At 38.0% G+C, this 24370-nt stretch overlaps 1 protein-coding gene across 3 annotated transcripts in view; it reads left to right on the forward strand.

Moving 5' to 3' along the window:
* The window catches only part of LOC140301606 (carbohydrate sulfotransferase 8-like), a 170133-nt gene extending 159501 nt beyond the window's left edge, over window positions 1-10632 (forward strand). For all 3 annotated transcript variants that reach the window (XM_072380155.1, XM_072380154.1, XM_072380156.1), the window contains exons 3-4: window positions 3087-3124; window positions 6422-10632. In XM_072380155.1, the coding sequence (XP_072236256.1) occupies window positions 3087-3124; window positions 6422-7618 (1235 nt within the window). In that variant the 3' untranslated portion in view covers window positions 7619-10632. The remainder of the gene's footprint in view (window positions 1-3086; window positions 3125-6421) is intronic.
* The last annotated feature ends 13738 nt before the right edge of the window (window positions 10633-24370 follow it).

Raw genomic sequence — 24370 nt, forward strand, 5'->3', positions numbered from 1 at the left:
CATTTTGTGTTCGGCCAATCCATAGCTTTTAATATGCATGTAATCACGTTAGTCTGACTGAAATGAAAACTCTTAAAGCTGGAATGATACACCCATTTAACTCAGTTGGGGGTTGGGTTATCCTTGAATGGATAAATTTAAGGAGACATGTTCAACAGTTCTTTCAAGTAACTTAAAGACAACATCTGAGCAGTGAATTCATATGTACTCTCATGTTCGATAATCACACTTAGAAAGTTAGAATTGGCAGAATGTCTTGAATATTTTTACACACAGTCCACAGCATTGCGGTGTCTGACATAATAACTTAATGCCCCTCCCATGCATGTTGTTACATCCAGTTTTATTGTGGTGTTTCCTGTTATCAGCTTCAGCTCAATTAGCTGATTGATAGGTACCTGTCACTTGAGTGCTAAACCTGTATCGGCAGATCCCTGCTGAATCTCTCTCTCTCTCTATTCAGCAGCAGCAACACCACTACCAATGGGTGCTTGGTATATCCTTTTCTTGCTCATTTGTTCATCTTTATTAATAAATATTTGAGTGATCACCTTAAATCCTGGTGTCCATTGTTATGTTTAGTGCTTGAGCCAGCCGTAACACATACATACACGTATACTCAAACAAAAGAGAATAGTTCAATTAAATCGCCAGTTCAAGCTATAACCTTAGCTCGACTCCACTGTGAACGTCTGATTGAGCCTTGCATTTTATCTTTTCCTTTTTCACAAGTCTCTGCTTTTGCAGGACCAAAGATAACAAATGATTCTCCGTTCAACTAAATTATCAATATCTGTATAGCACTTTTCCAACACAGATATGACTCAAAGTGCTTAAAGGAAATAAAATAATGAAATAACATAAAATAATTGTGAAATAAGTAAAATAAATTACTGTGAATAAGTAAAATTCTATTATAAAAAAGACATAAAACAATAAGTTTGAGTAATATGGAAGCAGACAGCAGCCTGGCTTGCATTTACTTATTTTGATGCTGTAATCTTGAGATCACAAGTTAATTATTCAGTTATCCCAAGATATCTTCTTTATTAGAGAAATCTTTGTTTTCTTGAGCTCATGACATATCACACACATTGCCACAAATCACTTGTTATCGTAAGAAAGCAAGCTTTGGTTGATCACAAAGTGGTTATGGTGAGCTTGAAAGTAAGTGGTTCCTGTGTTAAGACCTAATTCCATTTGTCATGACCCTTGAGGAGAATCTACAACATTAAGTCAAGGCATGACTGCTTAATTCTGTTTGCTGCACTGAGTTCAGTAAAATGTCTGCTCTTGAGCACAGAGGTGTCCCATTGTTTGTAGTGATGGAAAAATTTGAACTAAGAAAAAATATCACCTCATCTTGAGATATCAAGACTTGAACTTGAACTTGAACTTGAACTTGAGATTAGTTTTACACTTAACGACTGGCACGATGTCTGCGATCTGCACCCAGACTGACTGTGGGGTTCCACAGATGAAGAATACAAAAAATACATGCTCCATATCACAATTAAAAGAAGTTGAAATTTTCAAGTATTGCATCAATCTGTGAATGTCTTCATAGAACGATGAAGCAAAGCATTTGGAATTTTTCTTGGCTTGTTGGTGGTAAAGTGTAAAGAGAAAGTGAGACAGTATTGACATCAATAGCCATGACAAACTTGTAACAAGAGGCCAGAGACAACACCTTTTTGAAGGAACCAATTAAACCTTTGGAGATTTCAATTACCACTTTGATGGGGTTTTCAAGATCGATAACCGGGCATGTGTCTTGACAAGTTGTTCAGGGCTAGAAGCTGTTTGCACTGCTTCATCGGTTTAGAACAGCAGACACACCAAAGGGCTGTTGCTGTTGTTGTGCTCGAATGTGTTTCCCTGGCAATCGTATCTGTGTGTGCTGTAATGAATATTCATGGTTTCCATGTGTGGCAAGATAAATTGAAATCAAAGATGCACATCCTACATGTACTATCGTTAGGGCTAGGCGATTAAATAATACACCAGCATCCAAACAAGATCAGAAAATGTCACAGGCTAGCTTCTTAGAACACCCCTCCCCTCTTTTGTTCCCCTTTGCCACTTCCTCAAGTGTGTCGTTCACAAGAATGAAGACAAAGATTCAATACGCGGAGCCACACAGCAACAGAGAGCTCTCTCGTGCATACTAATCTGAAACAACTCTACATCAAGGCAACTTGTTTCATGCCCTCCCCACCGAGGTGTGTTTGAGCATGAGTTAGGACTCTCCACGTCTCATCACTTAGGGTTGTGGCCTGAATCTACAGACCCCCCACACCCCACCCACCCACCACCCCCAAAGCCCACCCCACCCCCCCACCAAAAAAACTACGTCATGCAGGTTCCTATCACTTCAACCGTCAAATTGGAAGTGACAAGCCACTCAGGCAGAGGTGTCTTCACTCCCCCCATCAGCAGCCATGCAGCCCCAGTCAGAGCTGTCAGCCTGATTACATATCAGCACGATGGGGGAACCTCAGGAAAGGAGATGTCCAGCTAGAGACAGACCACTAAACACATCGTCTGTCCTGCTGCAGCACATTTGCCAATACACATTCCACCTGTCCCTAAGGCTGCCACAAAACCAATTGGTGTGTCTACATCACTCTCCTGCAGTGCTTAAGGAATTCAACAAATTTCATCTTTCTGTCCATGTTTCACTCTCTTCTCTATGGAAAGTTACATCTTTGAAAAAGTTTTTAACAGTTTGTTGGTTCTTTTATTTAATTTAGAATAGGTGTTTTTTTTACATATTTCCTTAGCTTCCAAACCACATGCCTTAATCCTGGTGCTTACTTCCAGAAGCACAACTCATTTATCAACTTTTCATGCTTGTGGCAGCTCATTATACGGATAAAGCTACCTGTCTTCCCTCTATGGACTAGTCAAGCGGTAGTGGTTTATTGGGGATCAAAAGCAAATGTGCTAAGCAATGGGAAGCATTAAATTATTGAGCCTCTGATGCATCAGATGCCATAATTCTCTCTCACAGTGGCAAAAACATATGATTTTTTTTTTATTCAAGCACTGATTTACTCGTCTCTTTTCTCTTCTTCTCTTCCCAGGCATGAAGCTGGGAAGCACTCCGCGGCAGTCCAGAGAGGTACGTGTTTACTCTATTTCTCCCAATACACAGACATGCAGGTTGCTCCCACCTGTTATCTATTGCAAAAAAAAAAAAAAAGTGATTGTCAGCCTTGTACCTCTCAGGGAGTCTGATAACATCTGTGTAGAGAGGCTGACCTCACACTGTGCGTTCAGTCACTTTAGTGAGTAAACGATGCCAGTTGAACAAGGCCAGATTCTTCAGGGTGTGAGTTTTTCTCTGTGTTTCTCGCGTTTGTTTTTTTTCCCTCCCACAACAGAAGGATTTTTCTCAACATTTCGTTGTTTTAGTTTCGTCATCATTGTCAAGTATATTGCCGAAAAGATGTATTCTGATATTAATTTAAGAGCAAACAAACATTAGCTTAAGAGACATATCCTACCCTTTATTCACAAGCGGACACAATTCTATTACATCTTAACAATAAAAAAACAAAACAAAGTGAGAGTACACTATTGATTTAAATTTCTATGCAGGTTGGACAATTTGGGGGTTTGGAATTGACTCCACTTGATTCCACTCCTCCCCTCTCCTTTTCACAATTTGCCTCTTTTTAGATTTTTGTACTATTGTACCTAACAACCCTTGAAGCACATTATCACAGTATGGGTGTTCCTACAGAATCAGTAAATAGTCTAAGAGGTCAGAACACACACCAAACTGATCCCTCTTTTAGGTACAGTCTCGTCATAAGTCATTTGTTAAACCGACCCAAGATGTTAAAAAACAGTCACTGGCCGGTTAACAACACCATTTGGATCTCGAGTCGAAATTCCTTTGTTACATATCACTTCCATAAACTCTGCGCTTCCCTGTCTAAGTTTTTAGCAGCTAAGAGTAAGATCTGTTGCTTGTCTGTTGCATGTTTGGGTGTGTGTTTTGAAAAGACCACAGACAATTGGCAAATAGAAATTCCCAGTTTTCAATCTTTAAGAAATTAAAGAACACCAGTTAGAAGTCAGATTTACTTGTTGGGATATAAAACAATAAACAAAGTACTGATAGAGAGTTAATAACAAATTAATTCCTCAGTGAAGCTAACTATGTAACAAATTATAAGATTTTATGTTAATTGGAAAGCCAGAGTAACAGCAAAATAGTTTCAACTTACTACTTACTACTGAGGTACAGAAAATGCAAAATTATTTATTCTGAATTTGAAGTCAGATGAAGATAAAGATAAGGAAGTTAGATGACCTTGTACAGTAACACATGTTTCCCCCACAAATCTGAAGGATTCATGGAATTAAACATTTTCAAATCAATCTGGCCCAAAACAGGCCACAAAACAGACCAAAATATTTTAGATTTGAGTTGGTAGGGACTGCAAATACCCAACTAAATGTTCTCAAAGACAGAAAAAAGGGCTTTTTCCATAAATGGATTTTATTGAATTATGATTGTATTGCAATGAATGCTTGAATTGGATTGTATCTTTGAGGTGTCTTGAGATGACTTTAAAATTTAAATTGAATAGTATGTTCCTTTAAGACAATAACACAAATATTTTAGCCTGTCACTTCTTCATTAAACCCACATGTTGAACACACAACGGTGCTGATGGAAAAAGAGAAACGTTGAAATGAAAAATTAGTCAAACCTCAGTCAGCAGCAGTGACATCAAACACACTCGCACAGTTTGGAACCATTCTTCCTCACATACCTGCCTCAACTCAGCTACAATGTTAAAAGGTGGATTATTTTTTCTCTATGTTTGAAGTCGTTCCTCAGTAGCTTTACCTTGATGCTTAGGTTCACTGTTGCATGAACCAACTTCTACCAAACCTCAGCTGACAGACAGCCATACTAACATTATCTTGGAAGATGCTGGATAGATCTGAAAATTCAGGTCAACAGGCAGCAGCAGCCAGAAACCCTGATGATCACTAAAAGGTTCTTCTCCACTAGAATGATGTTCTTAAAGTTTCAGACATAGTGCTGCTTCTTTTCACCAAACAGTTCACCACCAGTTCAGTTTTCTCATTGCATTTTGTTTGTCCGCTTGATGTCACCTTGTCTTGATTGGTTACTTCAAGCCACATTAGTACATTGCTAAGTGTTTTACATATGGAAAAGAAATCTGAGTAGTTATACAGAAAATAGTCAATGTAACTAAGCCAGTATTTATTGACAAAAATCACATGACTTTCTGATAACCATATTCTATTTTTAATACTTTCCAAGACTGGATTTAATGACTACATTAAATTATTCGTCCCTCAGTATCTACTCACTTTCAGTATCTAAAGCACTTTGAATTGCCTTGTGTACAAATTGTGCACTACAAATATACTTGCCTTGCTTTACTCGACTTTATGTTTTGAGGTTAATGTTTGTATTATCAGTCTTGTTTCTTGCAAAAGGAAAGGCTGGAATGGAAATTACTTAAACTGTCCAATTAGAATTTAAAAGAGTAGAACAAACTAATACAAGGGTTTAAGTGTTTAAAGAGAAACTTGATTCATGGCCAGCAAAGTGCAATCCATAAACTTAGTTGTATGCACTTTGCTCTCGCCAATGACCTTGTTTCTCTGCCATATTCATCAGCACCAATGAGAGATTTTCAATACAGAATGTGATTTCTGATGAATAGGTTGCATCATACCTTGCACTCACCTTTTTTTTTTCACCTTTTTTTTTCACCTTGAAAAAAGGCCTTTTTTTTTACCTTGCACATTAAACAGATATAAGAGGATGCACTCCTTTTTTTCTCCCTCTAGATGTCCCTGCAGATGAAAGAATATGGCCTTTTAAGTCAGGAAGGGGAGGACCTGAGATTCATGAGGGTCCTATCACCTTTTCCCTTGTAAAATTAAAATTATACGTCCAGTCCATTGGCTTTATGATGCCATTACAGTATTTAATTGAAATAAAAGGTCAGAATGTGTGATGGCCGTGGGCATCATCTGATGGTAATTAGGCAGTGGATGATTCTAATTTAGATTCTCTATTAGGTGTTTATTAGACATTTATACGGTATCACAGCTCAATTTATTCATAAGTCATGGATGGCATTGGGTAGTATGACATTTGATTGTAACAAAGTTAGATCTTTATTTAAGTAGTGGTAAAACACCACCATCAAGTGGCCATTTTGAGAATGAAACATGGAATAAATGTTTTTTTTTCTTTTGTTTTCTGGCAAAGTAGAGCAGATCTACTTCATCAATTAGTAAAATCTATACATTGTGTGTTCTATTAAACATAACTTTATTACCAAAAAATAATTTTGTTTCTGTGGTTTAAACAAGTCTGCTGCTGTGAACTTCAATCTGTGTTGTCATTGTTTTACAGACTCTCTCTACTCAGGACCATGAGAGGCACAAATCTGACAATTGTCAGGGACTCCAAGCTGCAGAAAGCATTCTGTCCAGCCCTATCCCTCCAATGCAGTTCCCACACTTTGAGAAGAGCAGACAGAAGGCAACGACTATGTCTCAGGAACAGGATATAGGCTCCCTTCATGTCACCAAAAGACAGCGCAAACTGCTCAAAACAAGTCCCCTAATCCTTCAAAATAAAAATAATGTTTCTTTGTCCTCTTCATCCTCCCCCTATGTTTCCTCCTTGTCTTCAGTTCCTTCATCATCCTTAGTTTCCTCCTCATCTCCAGTTTCCTCTTCCAGTGCTTCTGGATCTGCTCCCCAAGAAAATTGGAGAGAGCTTTCCAGTATCCTACAAGCACGCCAGCAGCTGATGAAAGAGATCTGCGCTAAGTACAAAAGCAGCATCTCTAAGACCATCACACGTAATCACGTGAAACACCTCTTTGTGGAGGACAAGTACAAGTTATTGTACTGCCAGGTGCCCAAGGCAGGCTGCTCAAACTGGAAGAGGACCCTGATAGTGCTGGCAGGCCAGGCCTCCAATGCTCAGAGCATTAAACATGACACGGTCCACTATGGGGGATACCTGAAGACGCTTGATAGCTTTGACCGAAAACAGATCATGCACCGTCTGGAAACTTACAAAAAAATCCTGTTTGTCCGTGAACCTTTGGAGAGAGTTGTGTCAGCGTACAGGGACAAGTTTGAGAATCCCAACGACTACTACCACTCCCTGTTTGGGAAACCCATCATATCCAAATACAGGGTGAACCCATCTGGGAAAGCCCTGAAGACAGGCAGCGGGGTCACATTCAAGGAATTTGTCCAATACCTGTTGGATGTTCATCGACCCATAGGGATGGACATCCATTGGGAGCAGGTAAACCAGCTCTGCCACCCTTGTCTCATAGACTACGACTTCATTGGCAAATTTGAAAACATGGAGGAAGAGTCCAACTTTCTCCTGCGACTGATTGGGGCACCATCCAGTCTTAGACTACCTAGTTTTAAAGACAGGAACCCAAGCGACAAGAGAACCTCCATGGAGATCACAGAAAAATACTTTTCACAGGTCAGCATGTTGGAGAGACAGCGAGTATATGACTTCTACTATATGGACTATCTGATGTTTAACTACTCCAAACCTTTTAAAGATTTATATTGATTGACTCCTGCCATGATTCTCGATTCAGTCCCATTCCACTATACATACACACCTTTACCATGATAGTAATCTTAACATAATGCTGCTTGCTTACATCTCACATGGGCTTTTGGGCCGATACAGAGATATTAGAGACCAAACTTTCTCTAAATTTGACAAAAGATGATTTTCATGACATTTTGTCAGATAACTTTCATGTTCAGTTAACTAAGAGATTAAATACTTCAGGTTCTGTTGGATATGGTTGTCTAATTTGTCCTAAATTTAAAGGAACATAATTTCTCAAAATGAATTATAGAATTTAAATAATAAGATAGTCCACTTTAAAAAAAACATTTATTATTGTTCATTATTGTTAAATTATGCTTCCTGTGAGTCAAGTAGAACCTAAATTGCATATTAAAGTTTGATAGGCAAGACATTTGATATAAATCCCCAATGCATTGTTAAATTTGGAAGGGTTTCTGACCCCCTTCACCTATCTTTTAAATCCTACAACAATCATTTATAAATATTGCCACTTTAGTCCTTACTGACCTCATTTTATTCCAATCAGCTCTTTTTACCATTTCAAAAATTTTATTTACTATTTGACCTACAGCAGGCTAGGCATCAGTATACCTCCTTGTATCAGTGTACACTAATACAGATACAGTCTGAAAGGCTTTACTAAATATAAAATATATAAAAATGAAATTCTATAAATAGTATAACTCTTCTAAATGTGTCAAATGCTGCCCACTCAGCAACTGTGTGCACTTATTGTAGCAATTTTATACTTCTAACATTGTCGGTTATAGGTTTGTGCTGTAGTCTAACATGCACGTGTGCTGTGGGTCCTCCATCACTGGAGGTGTTTCTTGAGCTGTTGACTGCAGGACATCCAGGTGCTCGCAGGGTGCAAAGTGTTACTTACTGCATTTTAAGTTGCAGACTTCCCAGTCTTCACTCAACTTATATTGAAAACAAATGGACAAGAGTCAATAGATTAAAAAAAAAAAAAGAACAACAACAACACAAAATAGAATATTTCAAATTAGGTTTCCTGAAAAATGCATGATTTGGACTTTATATCTGGGATGAGATAAGGAGTATGCACAAACTTCCTCACTGGCCACATAAAACAGCTCCTGAACAACTTCCACTCTCACCCTGCCAGCAGCCATTCTGTATGTATCACATTTATTCTGCACCGCTGTACAGGCTTCTTTTCTGACTCTACTATGTAGAATTGTATAATGGGCATTCAGATGACTATATATTTTTCTATGTATTTCTAAAATATACATATATATACATATAAATATATACACATGTATATATATATATATATATATGTGTATATATTTAGTGCTTCTTGGTGAAGGTATGTTTATCTCCTTTTTGATGTCATTTATCCCTCTTTCAGTAATACCAGTGTAGAGTATTGTGTCACTGAAGAGTCTCTTTCCAAAACAAAATATCCACCAGCGGAAAAGCACACATCTAACTCTCATTAAACTGAAAGACTGCAAAAAAAATGTATTAAAATGAAATGACAGAACTTAAAGATTTGGAGGTAACAACAAGTTCTTATTCACTGAAAATGGATGTGTATAATTTTGGAAATTTGCTCTTTGATCACTTCTCCCTGATGTGTTTGGACTCTGAGTAGGATAATAGAGTCTGCACAAACGAGCTTCATTCCATCTATCAGTTCATCCTAGCTAATGACATTTTCAGCATAACAATTTTTTACGTGTGTGCGCCTGTGGTATTGAACAAGCTTTTCTAGATGCTTTACAGTCTTTCTTTTTGCATCTTTCCTAAACATGCGATATATACATGGACAGTTAGTACACACTGCAGCTGTACTATCCTGTGTGCAATATTACTAAACTACTTCTACAGGCCCAACAGACCACCCAGCTTTCAAATTATCTCAATTTTCTTCTATTTGAGGCAGGTTTGATTGCATATCAATGTACACTAGAAAAAATTGCACACATACTAGCAGTCAGACATTGGTTAAATGAGGGATCAAATGTAAAAGATTAAGAACATCTCTGATACAACACAAGCTTTAATACAAGAAAAAAGGAACCACAAGCATTGGTCAATAATGGTGTGCTTTTCATCTGGTTGAGGAATTTGGTAGAAGCCAATGTCTTTCTAAAAGAAAAATGAGTTTAAATTGCAATGATCTTCAATTTTAGATTACTGTTCACGTATAAAAGTTGCAAGTATAACAACTTCTGGGTTCTCACCCTAAATAGATATCTAAACAACATGATAACTAACTAAAAGGCTACAAGTCTTTTCTTTCTATGAGGGTAAAGGGGAATGTGATCTATTGTGATGCTGGAAAAAAATCGTATGGCTTATTTCCTGTGAAGTAGCGGTTACTATTCAGCTATGCTTTGCAGCTCAGTGGAAATGTGATTTACGTTGACAAAATGATTTATAAAGAAGTGTTTTTGCCATCTACAGTAAATCTACAGAATGCACTCTATAATCAGTTTGGACAACCTTTAACCATTTTGCTGGTATTATCCTTTCTCAGTGATGGTAATTGTATGAACTTTTTGTCAGTTTAAAGTTGGCTTCTGCATTTTCAAAAATCAAACTTTTGATTAGGATGTGGTCAGGCTCTATTTAGCCAAACTGGCCAAAACTGCTTTTGCATTATGATGAGTATTATTCTCCCCCTGCCCTTCGACTACTAAAGTTTTCTTGGTATGTGGGTGTGTGAAACAAATTAATCAAAAACATAATCAGTAACAAGTGAATGTATAACTTACTGTTGGTGCAAAACTGTAGAAAAGATGATCTTAAGCCCTTTGCCTTATTTTACACTGCCAATCAAATGGTGTATTTCAGGAAGACATTTTTTCAGGTGGTTTCTTCTGGCTGATGAGTGTATACTAATAAATTGTCTTTTAGCATTTTAACTGTGTTTGCTTGCTCATTTGTTCATGTGTGTGCGGTTGGTTTGTCTCAAGTCCAACATGGTTTCTAAATATTTGTGAATCGGCATCAACGTTCAAAAATTAAAATGATATTCAGTTAGCTTTTACCATTGGAAGACTTTGCAAGCATTATGATAAAATGACAGCATTGAACCTTTAAACATGCAATCATATCATATTTGTATAACATTAAGGGCTGGACCTTACAATTTAAATAAGTGGGAGAAACGAGACTGGAATATTAGTTCATTAGTTGAGCATGTAGTATATTATCAAAAGTGACACCAAGATTTATGTAGCTGGAGGTGATGCTGGTGGATAATGAGCCAAGCTTCAATGAAATGATGAGATGAGGTATATACGTTTGATTCGTATGCATGTACTTGTAGAAAAGTGTTTAAAGATTTGAAATCGTTATTTTTTCAATGAAAGAAATATTAAAAAATCTAAATGTCTGCAAATACACAAGCAGTTTGATGCAGCTGTGTTTAGGCACACAAGTACATAAGCTTTAAGCTAAGTGTTGATATAAACACACCGATGACAACTACAAGATTTATAATGATCCTCATTTTAGTTTAGCATGATAGCATACTGTTAACTACCACTAAAAACAAAGCGCAGTCGACGCATTTTTTAAAAGTCTGTTTATAAACCCAAGTACTGAACAAGTTTAAATTTTTACTAGTGGCACTTGGTTGTCTTTGTGGTACTCCATTAAAAGTTCACTTAAGTTGTCACAAATGATACCAACATGGAAACAAATGGTTGTAGAAAGATTTTAATCCACATTTGATATTACGCTTAGTTACAAATGCCATTTTCATGGTAGCAGCTGTATGAGCCAAGAGTCACCATCTTCAGTCTAATACACAAGAGCCCATGCAAAAGCATATTTGTAATCTTACTTGGCTTAACTCCATCCTTATACCTGATTTCTTTATGTGTATGTATGGAAGTCATTACTGCTGTTCTGTCATGGTAATTGCCATGTTTGGTGGGGTGAGGTGCGTGGTGTGATGAAAGTTTGAGGACCCGGATGCAGATATTTCAAAGTAAAAACTTGATTTATTTAAAAGGAACAACAAAAAATGTGGCTGGGCCGGAATACAAAAAAACTCAACTGTGAGGGAAAAAACAAATAAAACCTGACTATGAAATTACATGAGGGAGAAAACCAACGACAATCCTGAAACATGAATGACGGTGAGGATTTCACAGTGTGCATGTGGGAACCTGGAAACTAAATACTGAAGGGAGGTGATTAGTGATGGAGTGCCGCTGAGGGGAAAGCACAGATGAAGTGAGTGAACTAATGACCAAGAGTGACTGAGAGAAACCAAAGGAAAATATGACAAAACCAAGAACTGAAAACATAACAAAACCAACTGATGTGACAGTAATTTCATGCACACATTCCGTAAAACTGGACAGGAAAACTGTTAAAATCAGTCTTTCCCATTGCTGCGGTAAAGTTTTTATTTTATTCATCCATATTAATAAATAAAACTTTTATTCTATTGTACACATAGGTACATAGTCCAAATTTGTCCAATAGCAATCACAAATGTTCTCAGTTTAGGTCAAATTGAGCAAATTGCAGTCTACTGAGAATCAGATTTCTGATAGATTAATGAACAAAGGTCACAAATTATGTCATAATTCAACTGTAATCCGTCCAAATGATGCCCAAATGTCAAATACAATTTGATATGTGTGCAGATTTTTGTGCATCTTCTTACATATTGCCCAGGAATGTACAATGTACATTTTGAAACACAGCATATTTTGCTGTGTTTTGAAATAAGTTTTCAAATGTGTTTTGAAAGTGTTTGTGAGGTCCTAATAAGAGGAAGCAGGTTGTTCCTAAAAGTTTAGGTGAAAGGCCAATCATCTCTGTGCTTTAATCTGCATCTCAGTATGGCTGTGAGCATCTGGTCAACCACCCTCTATGATCTCTTGGGAATGTGTAAAGTTAAAAATGCAGCGAGGGAAGAGGTTGATTTATTGATTTATATTAATTATTTAATTTTTGAATTCATTATAAAATCAGCTCTAACCAAAACAGGCTCAATGTGGTCTCTCCTCTTCTAACTGTCAGGAATCAAGCTTTGGACACGTTGTGAATAAAAGAGCAGGGATTTACATTTCGATTAAGCGATTACAGCAATCAAGCCTGGGTGAAATGAAGGCATGAATCACTTTCTTAAAGTTAGCTAGTTAAAGAAAATGCTTTACCTTTGCAAGGGCCTTAAGCTGGAAGAAACAGGCTCTGACAACAAAGTGAATAACTGTCAGTTCACACAATGTCCGTTTCTACAATCTACTTCCTATCCTGGTGCGATGTAATGTCTACAACTAAAATGTTTAATTTTGAGATCTAAGTGTTTAAGCTTTTATTCTTGAGCGTCTGTTCTGAAGAGAAAAGATTTGTTTCATTTCCATCATTTGATTGGATCAGAGTAGGTACATTAGGGTCCCTGAATCTACAATCATTCGTATGAATCTCACAGAGATTTTTTAAAAAGAAAAAAAAAAAGAAAAACCTTTCTCAGCAGCACTTTTGTTATCCTTGAATTTTGTCTTACAAATAAAGCAAATAGCACCCTATTTCTGTTGTTGAGTTCGTACATGGATGTGTGTTTGCGTGACTGAGATCATGTGTATGCTTGTGTTGTGGATGAATATTGCAGCACAAATTGATCACTCTGCAGAGTTAGAAAATTTGATTAAATGCTCAAGGCTGATTTCCGCAACAGCTCTTGTATAAGTCATGGGAGCACTTGGGGGGAAGTTGAAACTGTGGAGAAAACAAAAGCCATCCATTTACCTCATTAGTGTGCGTGGAAAATCTTGACATGCTTTGAAGAGAACGTGCTTGTGCAGCTAAATCAGCTTAAGGGCCCAAAGCAGACATACAAGAGAGGCAACCAAACATCATACCAAAGTGATAAACAACCTCGCCTTTTTTTGGGAGGACTGTAAAAAAGAGACTTTGCTCCATTTTTTAAGTATTATTATTATTATAAGTTCCTCAGTTAATCTTCATGTTTGCCTTGGAGCCAGCATTAACATGGCGGATGACAGGTTTCTCCTTATTCTCTGACGACAGTGCTCTATCGCACAAACAGGCACATGCATATGTATATTGAACAAAGGCTCACACACACAGCTGTTTGCAAGTACTCCCATTGTGGCAACAACAGCTTCGCTGCCCCCGCAAAATTAACTTGATTAGCTGAAAACCAATTTAGGGGGTTGGCTCCTCGGTTCAGTAGGGCGACATTTGAGAAACAAAAGATTCCCTCAAAAAGATGAGTGCAAAACTTTGCTGATTCACCTGCACGCCAAGTTCATTCTCCACCTTTCACATGAAACACTTGCTCGTTTTGGCACTATGGTGCAGCGTGCTGCAGACATGTCTCACAGTGATAGAAATGATCTGCTAATGTTCAGCAAAATGGCTAGTGGGAAATAATTTGAACTAAGAAATTACAAATCTTCCATTGAGGACATGTTCTTCCCAAATTTAGATGACTAGCTTTGGACTTTCATCATGAGCTGCTAATCTTGAAAACATGCATTTATGTATCATTTACATGGATGGAGTCAATGATAATATAATGAGAGGAGCTTTAAGACATTAAATAGTTGTTTGCTATGGACTATTTATGGTTCATAATACATAACTGTCTGAGATTTATCCTTAAATTTATAATCCACAAAAACAGAAATGTTAAACTTTTCTTTAAATATATTACATATGTAAAAGTTTATCAGCCAGTCTGCAGCAAACCTGTAAGAAAAAACAACTGTTGTGTTATTACTGTATATTGAAAAGACCAAACAGCCCTACTATGTATTGTCTCTTGTATCCAGAGACATATGGTGTATAACCACATGATGGCACTACTGCATCTGACATATTATATCCTCAGTATTGGCTTTGTTTTTGAAAGGATGATGTACATTCATGAACATGGATTTATGAGCAATCTAATGTGCACTTTCCCACCCAGTTTTCTGTCGACACCTGTCAGTCTGCTTTCTTGACAACAAAACATCCATGAAAGCCACTGCAAACCCTTCTAATTAGGCTACACGCTGAAACGTACATAAATTATGCAGCAGCTTTGATGAACTTGAATCAATAAACACAGGCTCTATAATGAGGTCACACGTGCCATGGGCTGAGTGCATCTTTAACCTTGGGGCTATACACTGAGCTGACACAATGCAATGCTTCTTTATATTAATACAGTCATACTTCCGTCAAGCTTTAAACACAGCATATTGCAGTTTTTAAATAAAATCACATTGAGGCGAACATCTGTGCGAGGATGTTGAAGGACAGGACAGAGGTGCAGAGAAAGACTGTTAAAAGCAGATGAGGATTTATCACACATTGTGAAACAAATCAGATTGTGTTTTAACACATCCACACACATACATCTTCAGCTTTCCCACACCTTGTGCTTGTGAGCTTGTGTGAGCTTTTGCAACAGATTTTAGAAATAGTGTTTGTCACTCATTCTCAGTGACACGCACATTGTTCCATTGTTGAAGGTGGTGACACCAACTCTATTAGCTGAGCAAAAACATCACTCACCAGTATTTAATTAAGGGTGTTTTGTATCTAAATGTCAAGAAACTGAATATTAAAACCAGTTTGTTTCCTCTAAAACAAGTGATTCAAATTATAGTTGAAGACTATGATTGATTTAGCAACAATGTCTTTATTGTCATTAATAGAGAAAACACTTCATTTATAAAACAGAACAGTGCAGATTGTATAGACAATCCATCCATCTGTTTTCTATACCCGCTCAATCCAATCTAGGGTTGTGGGGGGTCTGGAGCCTGTCCCTGGGCGAGAGGCAGGGTACAGTCCACTACAGGGCCACACAAGACAAACAACCAAACATGCTCACACTCACTCCTAGGGACAATTTAGAATCACCAATATACTTAACATTCAGGGTTTTTTTGGACGGTAGGAGGACACAAGGAGAACATGCAAACTCCACACAGGAAGGCCCCAGCTGGGTATCAAACCTGGAACCTTCTTGCTGCGAGGTGACGGTGTTAACCACTTTTTTCTACACCTACTTTTAGGGAAAATGCCATGAACCAAGAACCAATAATAAAATATTTTATTGGTCTTATTATCTTTGCATAGTGTGCAAACATACAGTACTTTGAGCCACCTTTAATTTCTATTACTGTACATATTGATAGGAAATAAAGAAAATAGGTGCACGGATTTTTTCATAAATATGTAAACATAAATTAAATTACCATATAGAAGGTAAAAATAGAGTTTATATAATTCTTATTAGATTTAAAGTCAGTATTTGGTATGAATACCTTTATATTTAAACACAGCCTGAATCCTCTTAGACAAACTTAATCTGCAGAAATGTCTCTTCAGGCTTCTTGAAGGACATTCCAAAACTCTTCTTTAGATCTCGGTTGCCTTTTGCTCCAATCTCTGTCAAGATGATCCCACACTTCTTCAATAACACTGAGGTCCGGGCTCTGAGGAGGATTCGTTACTCCATGAGACCTGTATTTCACTGATTTTCAGTGCAGTTCTTGTCATTTGGCATACCTCAGCCTTTTCTCCCTGTTTCCCCTCTTAAGAATGGCTTCTTGACAGCCACCCTCCCGTGGAGACCATTTTTAATGAGGCTTCAGTGAACAGTAGACGGATCAACTGAAGGTCCAGATGCATCTCTCAGGTTCTGTGTCAGGTCTTTGAGAGATTTTTGCTGTTACTCAAGAACATAATTTTAAGATACTGTTAATCTGTTGTAGATAGTTTTTAGGCCTGACACATCAATTTGTTCATTTGGCTTTTGACATTCTATATGTCTAAAGAAAGAGGAACAAATTGCCTGTGTCTTTGCAATAGGCTACAAGTAACAAAGTGCCTGAAGATACTATTTAAAATTGGTCTAAAGTTGTCTGTTCAGTATTGACAGAATACTGGTTCATCCCTTAGGAAAAGCTTTTTATGCTTGAATGAATCATAAGTCAGTATTAAGTGGCTTAATTACATATAATCATTTCACTGAAAATGGTCAAAGTACAATGACTGAATTGAAAATGCGTAAAAATGTTGTTTATGCCCATAGAAAAAGTAAAAGACCTTCAGAAAGCTTAGGGAGCTAATGCACTTTACTTTGCTACAAGAAAGTCTGGATGCTTGGAAGCAAAATATAAAGAAATGAGGGGTGGATGAAGACTTTTGCAGGGCACACCATGAGTAAACCACAAATTTAAAAAAGAAAAGATTTCCACATATCTAAAGAAAAACGGCTAAACCCTGACCCAACTTTACTTTCGGCACTGATATAGATGTAGTTCCATTCAACTACTCAGGAAAAAAAGCGTTTCATTTCAAACAGAAATAAAAAACAAATGTGGAGATGGAAGGTACTTTGTGCTCTCCATAAATCATTTGGGATCCCCTGACACTTTTCAGCAGTTTAGATTTCTTATCAATATTTCACTTTTGAGTTTTTCTCCAAGATTCAACAACACTGAAAGAATTTTCACCTTTGCCTCTTTTTTCTTCGTGACTGGCAGCTCCCACAAAATCCCACGAAGGCACACATCCTTTCCCTCTCTTGCTCTCTTTCAAGAAGGGAGGTGAGCTTTCAATGAATCACCCCCTGCTCCTGCCGTGTTCTGAGCTGTGTCTTCCCTTCGTCAAGCAGTGTGAGTGATGGAAGTGACAGAGGAGACACCTGCCTTAAACCACTGCTGAGATGAGAATGAGAGAAGGAAGGAGGGAAATGGGAAGAGGGAGGCACACTGTGTGATGGGAGAGCACACAACAAGGCAACAAACTTGCAGAGACTATCACTTATAGTGACAGGCCAGGAGGTGCCGTGCTATTAGCAGGCCGTAGGGTAGGCCCTGAGCGCGGCCCGTCCTGCCTAGGATGGATGGGCCACTCTCTTGGGACTAAATTAATACTGGGAGTCTAGCGAATTGCTTTTGGAACAATGTCCTCCTAAGGAGCTAATCAGACAGGAGTTATCTAGGAGTGCCTGAAGGCTGGCTGGCGTGGCTGAAGCGCAGCAACTGCCTGGCAGAAGGCAGGTGCACCACACCAATTCACAGCTGTACGGTCACTAGCAGGGTGCAGTTTGCTGTTATTCATTAGTCTCTGATTCCAAGTTTCCAAAGAGGGAGACTTCCATCATATACAAAAAGTAAAAACAAATGATCAGAGAGGAAAGTTCTCACCATGAAAAACTGATGCTCAGTACATTATTGGAATTCTTTAACAAATTAGAATTGACTTAAGATGTGTAGCTTCAAAATAGTTATTCTAATAAACCTGAACTAATTAAAAATTTAACCACTTGGTGAGTGCAAATAAAGGTTAAACAGAAAAGACACAATGGCAGTTTTTTTAACACTCATCCCAGTTGCACATATAGCATATAACAAAGCAACTCTTGTTTGTGGACATCTGGGAAATGTGAGTACAATACTCACTCATTTAAATCTACATTTTACTCTAAACTTATTCCTGAGGGAATTCAACTTCTTAATTGTCCACCAGCTTATATTGTTTGATTGTAAGTTTGTGCTGGAGTAAACAAAAGAAAACATAGATCCATTTAGCTAACACGCCAACATAACATGCTGGATGATAGAAAAGTTGTAAAATCAGCTGTAGAGTCAGAAAATGTTTCTAGGGAAGGCCAGGCTGAGACCATTTATCTCATCGGGACGGCACAGAAACTTATGTCTCATTATGATTTTTCCTGTGTGTTGCAAAGCTGCTGAATATGAATTGGTGAATTCTGGTGAATTCTTCTGGTCACTCTTATTTAGATTCACGAGCATGCTGTCTTAACATCTGCTTTGTTTATGCAGAAGAAGAATAGAATAGAACAGAATAGAGATAGAATAGAAAAATACTTTATTCATCTTTTAGCATTATTCATGTAACCATTGATCCTTCAAATTAGAACAGGAGCTGTTTCTAATGTTAAACTTTCTAAACTGTTTATAAAAGGAGTGTCTTCTTGCCAAATACAATCCTGTGGGCTTTTAGGTCATGCAGGTTGAAACTATCTATGATAACTTTTGAAGAAAATGTGATCTCAGGTGGAGATAAATTACAGTACATATGAATTTTAAGGATGGCGGCCATGAAGTTAACGGTTGCTTTATAATCAGTATTTTAGCCCTAATCATGATTCTTTTTTTTACAGAAAACAAGTAGTTTTGACTCACTCACCCTTAATACGTAATCTTATTGCTTAAACCTAAGTATCTAACCCCCTTTTCTGCCTTCTCATGAAGATTCCCTGGCTTCTTATGCAAAAAAACTTGAGAATGATATGGAAACACTCATGTGAGTCTTTTTCCCCTCCTGCTGCTTGTAGGAGCATTACTTTACAAGACACTCTTATGGGTCATACGCTAGAGCATGAACAAATTACTTATATGATCTTTTTGATTCGTGGACTTGTTGGATGATTGTCAAGCATCCTTGATTTTTGCAGACAGACAACCCTGTTTGTAGAAGCAATACTAGCGATAGTTTCAGGACTTTCACCCAGCAGAGAGATTCTCTCTCATGTCTGATGCCATTTTTTTGTTTAGATACTGTTCTTATTCCTTGTCAGCTGTTATTCAGTTATTTTTACAGTCAATATACATTTTTCACAGACTATTTCAATAAATTTGAGCAAAACATCACATGGTTAAATCTGGTAATAAAAGTTTGAATGCTTTGAATACACACATATGATACTTATCATTAACTCAAACAAGAACACAGACACTTCCAGACAAACCAAAGATGAACTGCCTTATAGCCAGCAGTTGCTGCTCATCTACAATGTGGCTTCTGAGCAGTGAGTCAATCCTCCATATCAGAGGGATAAACTGGTAGGATGAGGTTAGAGCTGTTGCAGAGGACAAAGCACTACAGAGCCATAATGATGTGTGAGAGGATTAGCTATCTGGTTTTGGTGCACAATGGAAATCCAGAGGTACTTATGATCACTTATCACAAAGTGTTGGTGTAAAAGAGTGCTGTAAGCCTGGGCAGCCATTAGGGCAGCCAGGGAGCATAGAGTGCCTCCGGCTGGCCCCAGCCTCGGCTCTGTCTCACAATGATTGCAAACACGTTCAGACTGTAAATCACTTCACAAAACAGATCTATCTTAAGTTAACAGGCCTATAATACAGTATTCAACACATACTAACAGGTTAGCTTTGAATGTTAATATATCATTGATACTTAGTGGATGTTGTAATATCAACAGCTGAGCCACGGGAAGAGGAAAAATGATCAGAAATTATGTAGCATGTCGGTGTAACAGATTTGATCATTAATTGAAAAAAATAATCACATAATGAATCCATGAGTGACAAAAGTACACAAACCTCCTCCTGTATCAGGAGTTACTTGGAAAGTGAATTGATATTTGTGTATTGTATCCTGCTCTTTATCATGTCTCCCTCTGATTTATTCACTGTAAACAAACACTTGTGCCAACCCCCTCTCACAAACATCTTCTCCTCCTCCCCTCATAATTCTCTGGGCTTGTCCTTGAGCAATGGAGGAACTGCAAACCTGCAAAGCAGCTCTCCATCTCAGGAGCCTCAATACAAGCAAAGCTAGAGTTCTCTATAAAGACTCCTCAAAGTAATGATAAATCATTGTGTCTTAAAGTTACACGCTTCTGCACATATGCTGCACAAATGTTTGAACCATTGAGGATTTTCTTTAATAAATATGACCTAAAACAGTGACAATACTCATCTGCCAGAAAGGGTCACAAACCATCCACAGTTTGATAGATTCTGTGCAAATTCAAGACCGTTGGGAAGCCATAACAGATTTTACAACGAGGTGTGTAATAGTAATGTCTGCAGTTACTGCAATAGAGTGAAATAGTGTGTAAGAATCTGCAAGCTCAAAAATCAATCAGGGTAACTTCCATGTAACTAAAGGCCTCTTTCACATTGTCTTGGTGTTAGTGGCAAAGCTGCAATGAGAAAGCTAAAAATAACATTACTGCCCACCTGCAGTTCTCTTAAGAAAATGTGGACAAGCCAGAGAGCTGTTTGAAACCGGTTTAGCTGACAAATGTGACCAGAAAAAAAAATGTTTTGGTGGTGGTGGTAAGATCATGGTGTGAGCCTGTTTTGCTGCATATGGGCCAAGATGACTTGGCTTGAACAATGAATTCTGAAGAATTATGTCAGCGTATGTGTCCATGAACTGAATCTCAAAGAAAAGCATGCTGCAAGACAGGGACTCTTGGCACAAAAGTTATTTTATCAGCGAATGGTTATAGAATTATAGAGTTAATGTTTTGGAATTCAACAGAAATGTTGTGGATGGACCTGAAGCAAGCAGTTCATGTGAGCAAACCCACCGACTTCCTAAAGCTGAAGCTGATCTGTATGAAGGAATGGGCTGAAATTGATGCGCCTGACTGATCAACAGTTCTAAGAAATACTTTATAATACAATATCTAAAAGATTTTTGAAGGCTTAAAAAAGCCAATGAAAGAAAGGTTTTTCCTACTGATGACACTCACACATACATGATATTTGTCTCATTGTGTTCTCTTTTTCTACTTTTAGGACTTGTGGATATCTGCTGTCATATTTACAGATAAATATTGAAAATCACGGGGTTCAATTACATTTAAGCCACATCTCAGTTTAAATTCATTGTTGAATCATTAGGAAAGCAAAAGCAAAGGCCATCTGACACTATCTAGAATTTAAGTTAAGTTAAGTGTGCTTATCACTTGTGAATCACTATCATAAAATGGATTAAAATAGAATTACTGATGCAAAGAACAAGTAGCTTAAACATATGCTTCGATGAGGAACTTTCAAACTTTCTAACATTCCATTTAGCTGGTATCAGTTACATCAACAGCATTCACAGAAATGTCAGTGCTCTGTTTGAGAAAAATCTAAATCACACCATTACTTTAGAATAGTATATTATGCCACCGTATGGTATGATTTTAGAGAATCCCGCCATTGTGTTTGCTGTTAAAGAACTCAAATTGAAAAGAAGTGGATGACACGCAAAACTGTACCATTCTAATGTGGCTCGAACAAAAAAAACAAAACAACAAAAAGAAAATACTTCTTCAGTATATGAAAACTGGATTTTCACCAACTAAAGTTGGTGGGATTGCATGTTGTGACCATAAAATGTCATCAGCCAGCAGCCTCAGTCCCTATCAGGCAGTCTGCTGCACAGAGCACTCTGCTCCGGCCTCAGGCGCTGGCCGCACTAGCAGGCACCCTCCCCCCTTCGCCTCTCTTCTCTCTCTTCCTCTGTCTGTCTCTCTTTTGCAGTGACCCACCCTTACCCCACCACTCCCCTCCCCTGTCACCCTGAGGCACTCAGCTTCCATAGTGTCAGTGCAGGGGCCTCAGTGTTGACAAAGCAGCAGGCCTTCAGAAGACATATCAAACCTTGTCCCTCCTCTGTGCTGTTAGGGAGCTCAGTGCGCAACAAAAGGACAGGGACTCCAGTTTAAGTCTCAAACCATTACAAGATTCAACAACATGGCCGCAGACAGAAAAAAGCCCTCAGGAGGCTGTGGGTAACATAACTTACAAACATCAGTTCCAACAATTCCAAACTAAATCCATGTTTTCTGACCGTTGTGATGACAGCGGTGGGATGGATGATTGTAAATACAAAGCATACGTCAAGGCTGCGGGTTGATGCCATCATGACACATGCACGCTAATGAGGACTGTGGGTGCTCTGCAGTGCCAGGGACTTACCCCAAGGCACACTGAGCAGGGAGGAATGGTATGTGATGCATACCAGATGTGATTGGAGACATCACACTGCTCACGTTGTTACTGCTAACCAAACAGTCGAAGCAACAAAAGCAAAAGATCATTTTTCCTCTGTTCACACATTCAAGGGATGATTCTCTGAGAGCCAGGAGCAGAATAACACATTTCAGAAGATTTTTTTTCAAAGAACTTCAGAGAGGATTACACTTTGAAAAAAATAGAGTTGGTGACGAATGCGACAGATGACGCAAAACAAAGTCACGTTATCACCTCTTCCCCTCTGACAAAGGCCTACAAATGCAGAGAAAATATAAAATTGCATGGCGTTTTTTCAAAGTTTCCATTACATTCACACTTTCTGATGTAACACTGCACTCACAAATATGATTCTGGCAGAAATGGCTGATAATATTCCTCCAAAATTGATGGCAAATGCTGTATTGCGTGCCACAGCTTCACAGGTCTCAAGGAGTTCAACTCACTTTATACATTCTGTGATTAGAGTCTCAGACCACTTGATGGCAGCAAAAGAGATTCTTTTAACAGATCTGAAAGACTTACCCAGATTTTAATAAACCTTATGTTAAGAAAAGCAAAGCAAAGAAAAGTTAGCAGGACAGGACTCCCAAAAAAGGACTGATGAGCAAAGATATATGAAGAAATGAATAAATTTATGATGCATCTTCTTTCTTTTATTTTCAGTTTAGTTGCTCCTAACTTTCTAATCATGCCTGCAGAGGTTATGAAATCATCAAGACCCTTTCCTTGTGTAAAATATGCCATGACAAAACTTACATCAAAGTGAAGTGAATAAGGAATCAAAAGTAATTCTCAGAATACCACAGCTGGATTAGTGCTCACATTTAATTGATGGTAAATTCATTACAGGTATAAGTAAGACCTATAAGTTATAGGTCTGTAAAATGTTAATTTTGAATATAAGTTTTGACTAAGGAGGTCAAATAATTTTAATGGAGTCTGAAAGTAACACATTTCATTCTGAGTCCTGGTGTGGTGGAGGTATAAAGTAGCATGAAAGCATCAAAGTGAAATACCTCAAAGTAAACCTCAGTATAGTAACTGAATCAGACCCATAACTGTAATTGAAAACTGTTTTCTTAAGGTGCAAATTTTACCATTTGGGCACCACATCATCTCCCAGTTGGTTAATATTTACTAAACATCTCAACCAATCACATTCTCATTCGAAATAGAGAAAACTTGGTAGCATCAGGGTCATTGCAGTTTTACCTGTTAAAGTGAAATTGATTCATAACAGCAACTCTCAGAAGACACACAGAGAGAGTAAACATTCCCTTTGTGCTCAGCTTTTTCGGAAACTTAATTGATGGCCTTAAGCACTTGAGGGAATTCTTGTGCTTGTTAGGTGTTTGTGTGCAACACAACCCATATGTTCTATTAATAAACTGACACCCTATTACCCCATCTCTCCCTCTCTCTCTTTCTCTCTCTCTGAAATAATGAACAATAAGTGTCGCTGCTGCACCTCAGACACACACCGACATCAAGCAGAATGTCAAATGGCTGGAAGAGTGAAGCGATTGACAGGAGCCGGGCTCCACGAGGCATGCAGATTACTAAAAGCGAGTTCTGAATGTTCTTTTCAAACTTTCTCCACATGCCGGAGGGGAAAGTAGAAGTGTTGATCTGATGTGAAATGCTTAAAAGAGATTCTTGCAAATGCTCACTCTTAGAGGGTCGGATGTGACTGTAATGTACCTACTGTTTTCACCTCGGTAAGTACAGTATGTGGGAGACTTGGGTTCTAAAAAAGACTGGCCAAATACCCTCAAGGAGGATGATAAGAATCTACAGTATGTATGACTTCTGGCCACAAAAGTCTTCAGAATAACTACGGTATGAATGCTTTTTTCACATTATTTTTCAATGATGTTTTACACTATACATAAATAGTGTTCTAGCAACCTCAGCTATGATTCCAAATAGGTCAAATCACCTGAAA

Source organism: Leuresthes tenuis, unplaced genomic scaffold (assembly GCF_036924035.1).
Source record: "Leuresthes tenuis unplaced genomic scaffold, fLeuTen1.0.hap1 SCAF_2, whole genome shotgun sequence".
In the NCBI taxonomy this organism is placed as follows: domain Eukaryota; kingdom Metazoa; phylum Chordata; class Actinopteri; order Atheriniformes; family Atherinopsidae; genus Leuresthes; species Leuresthes tenuis.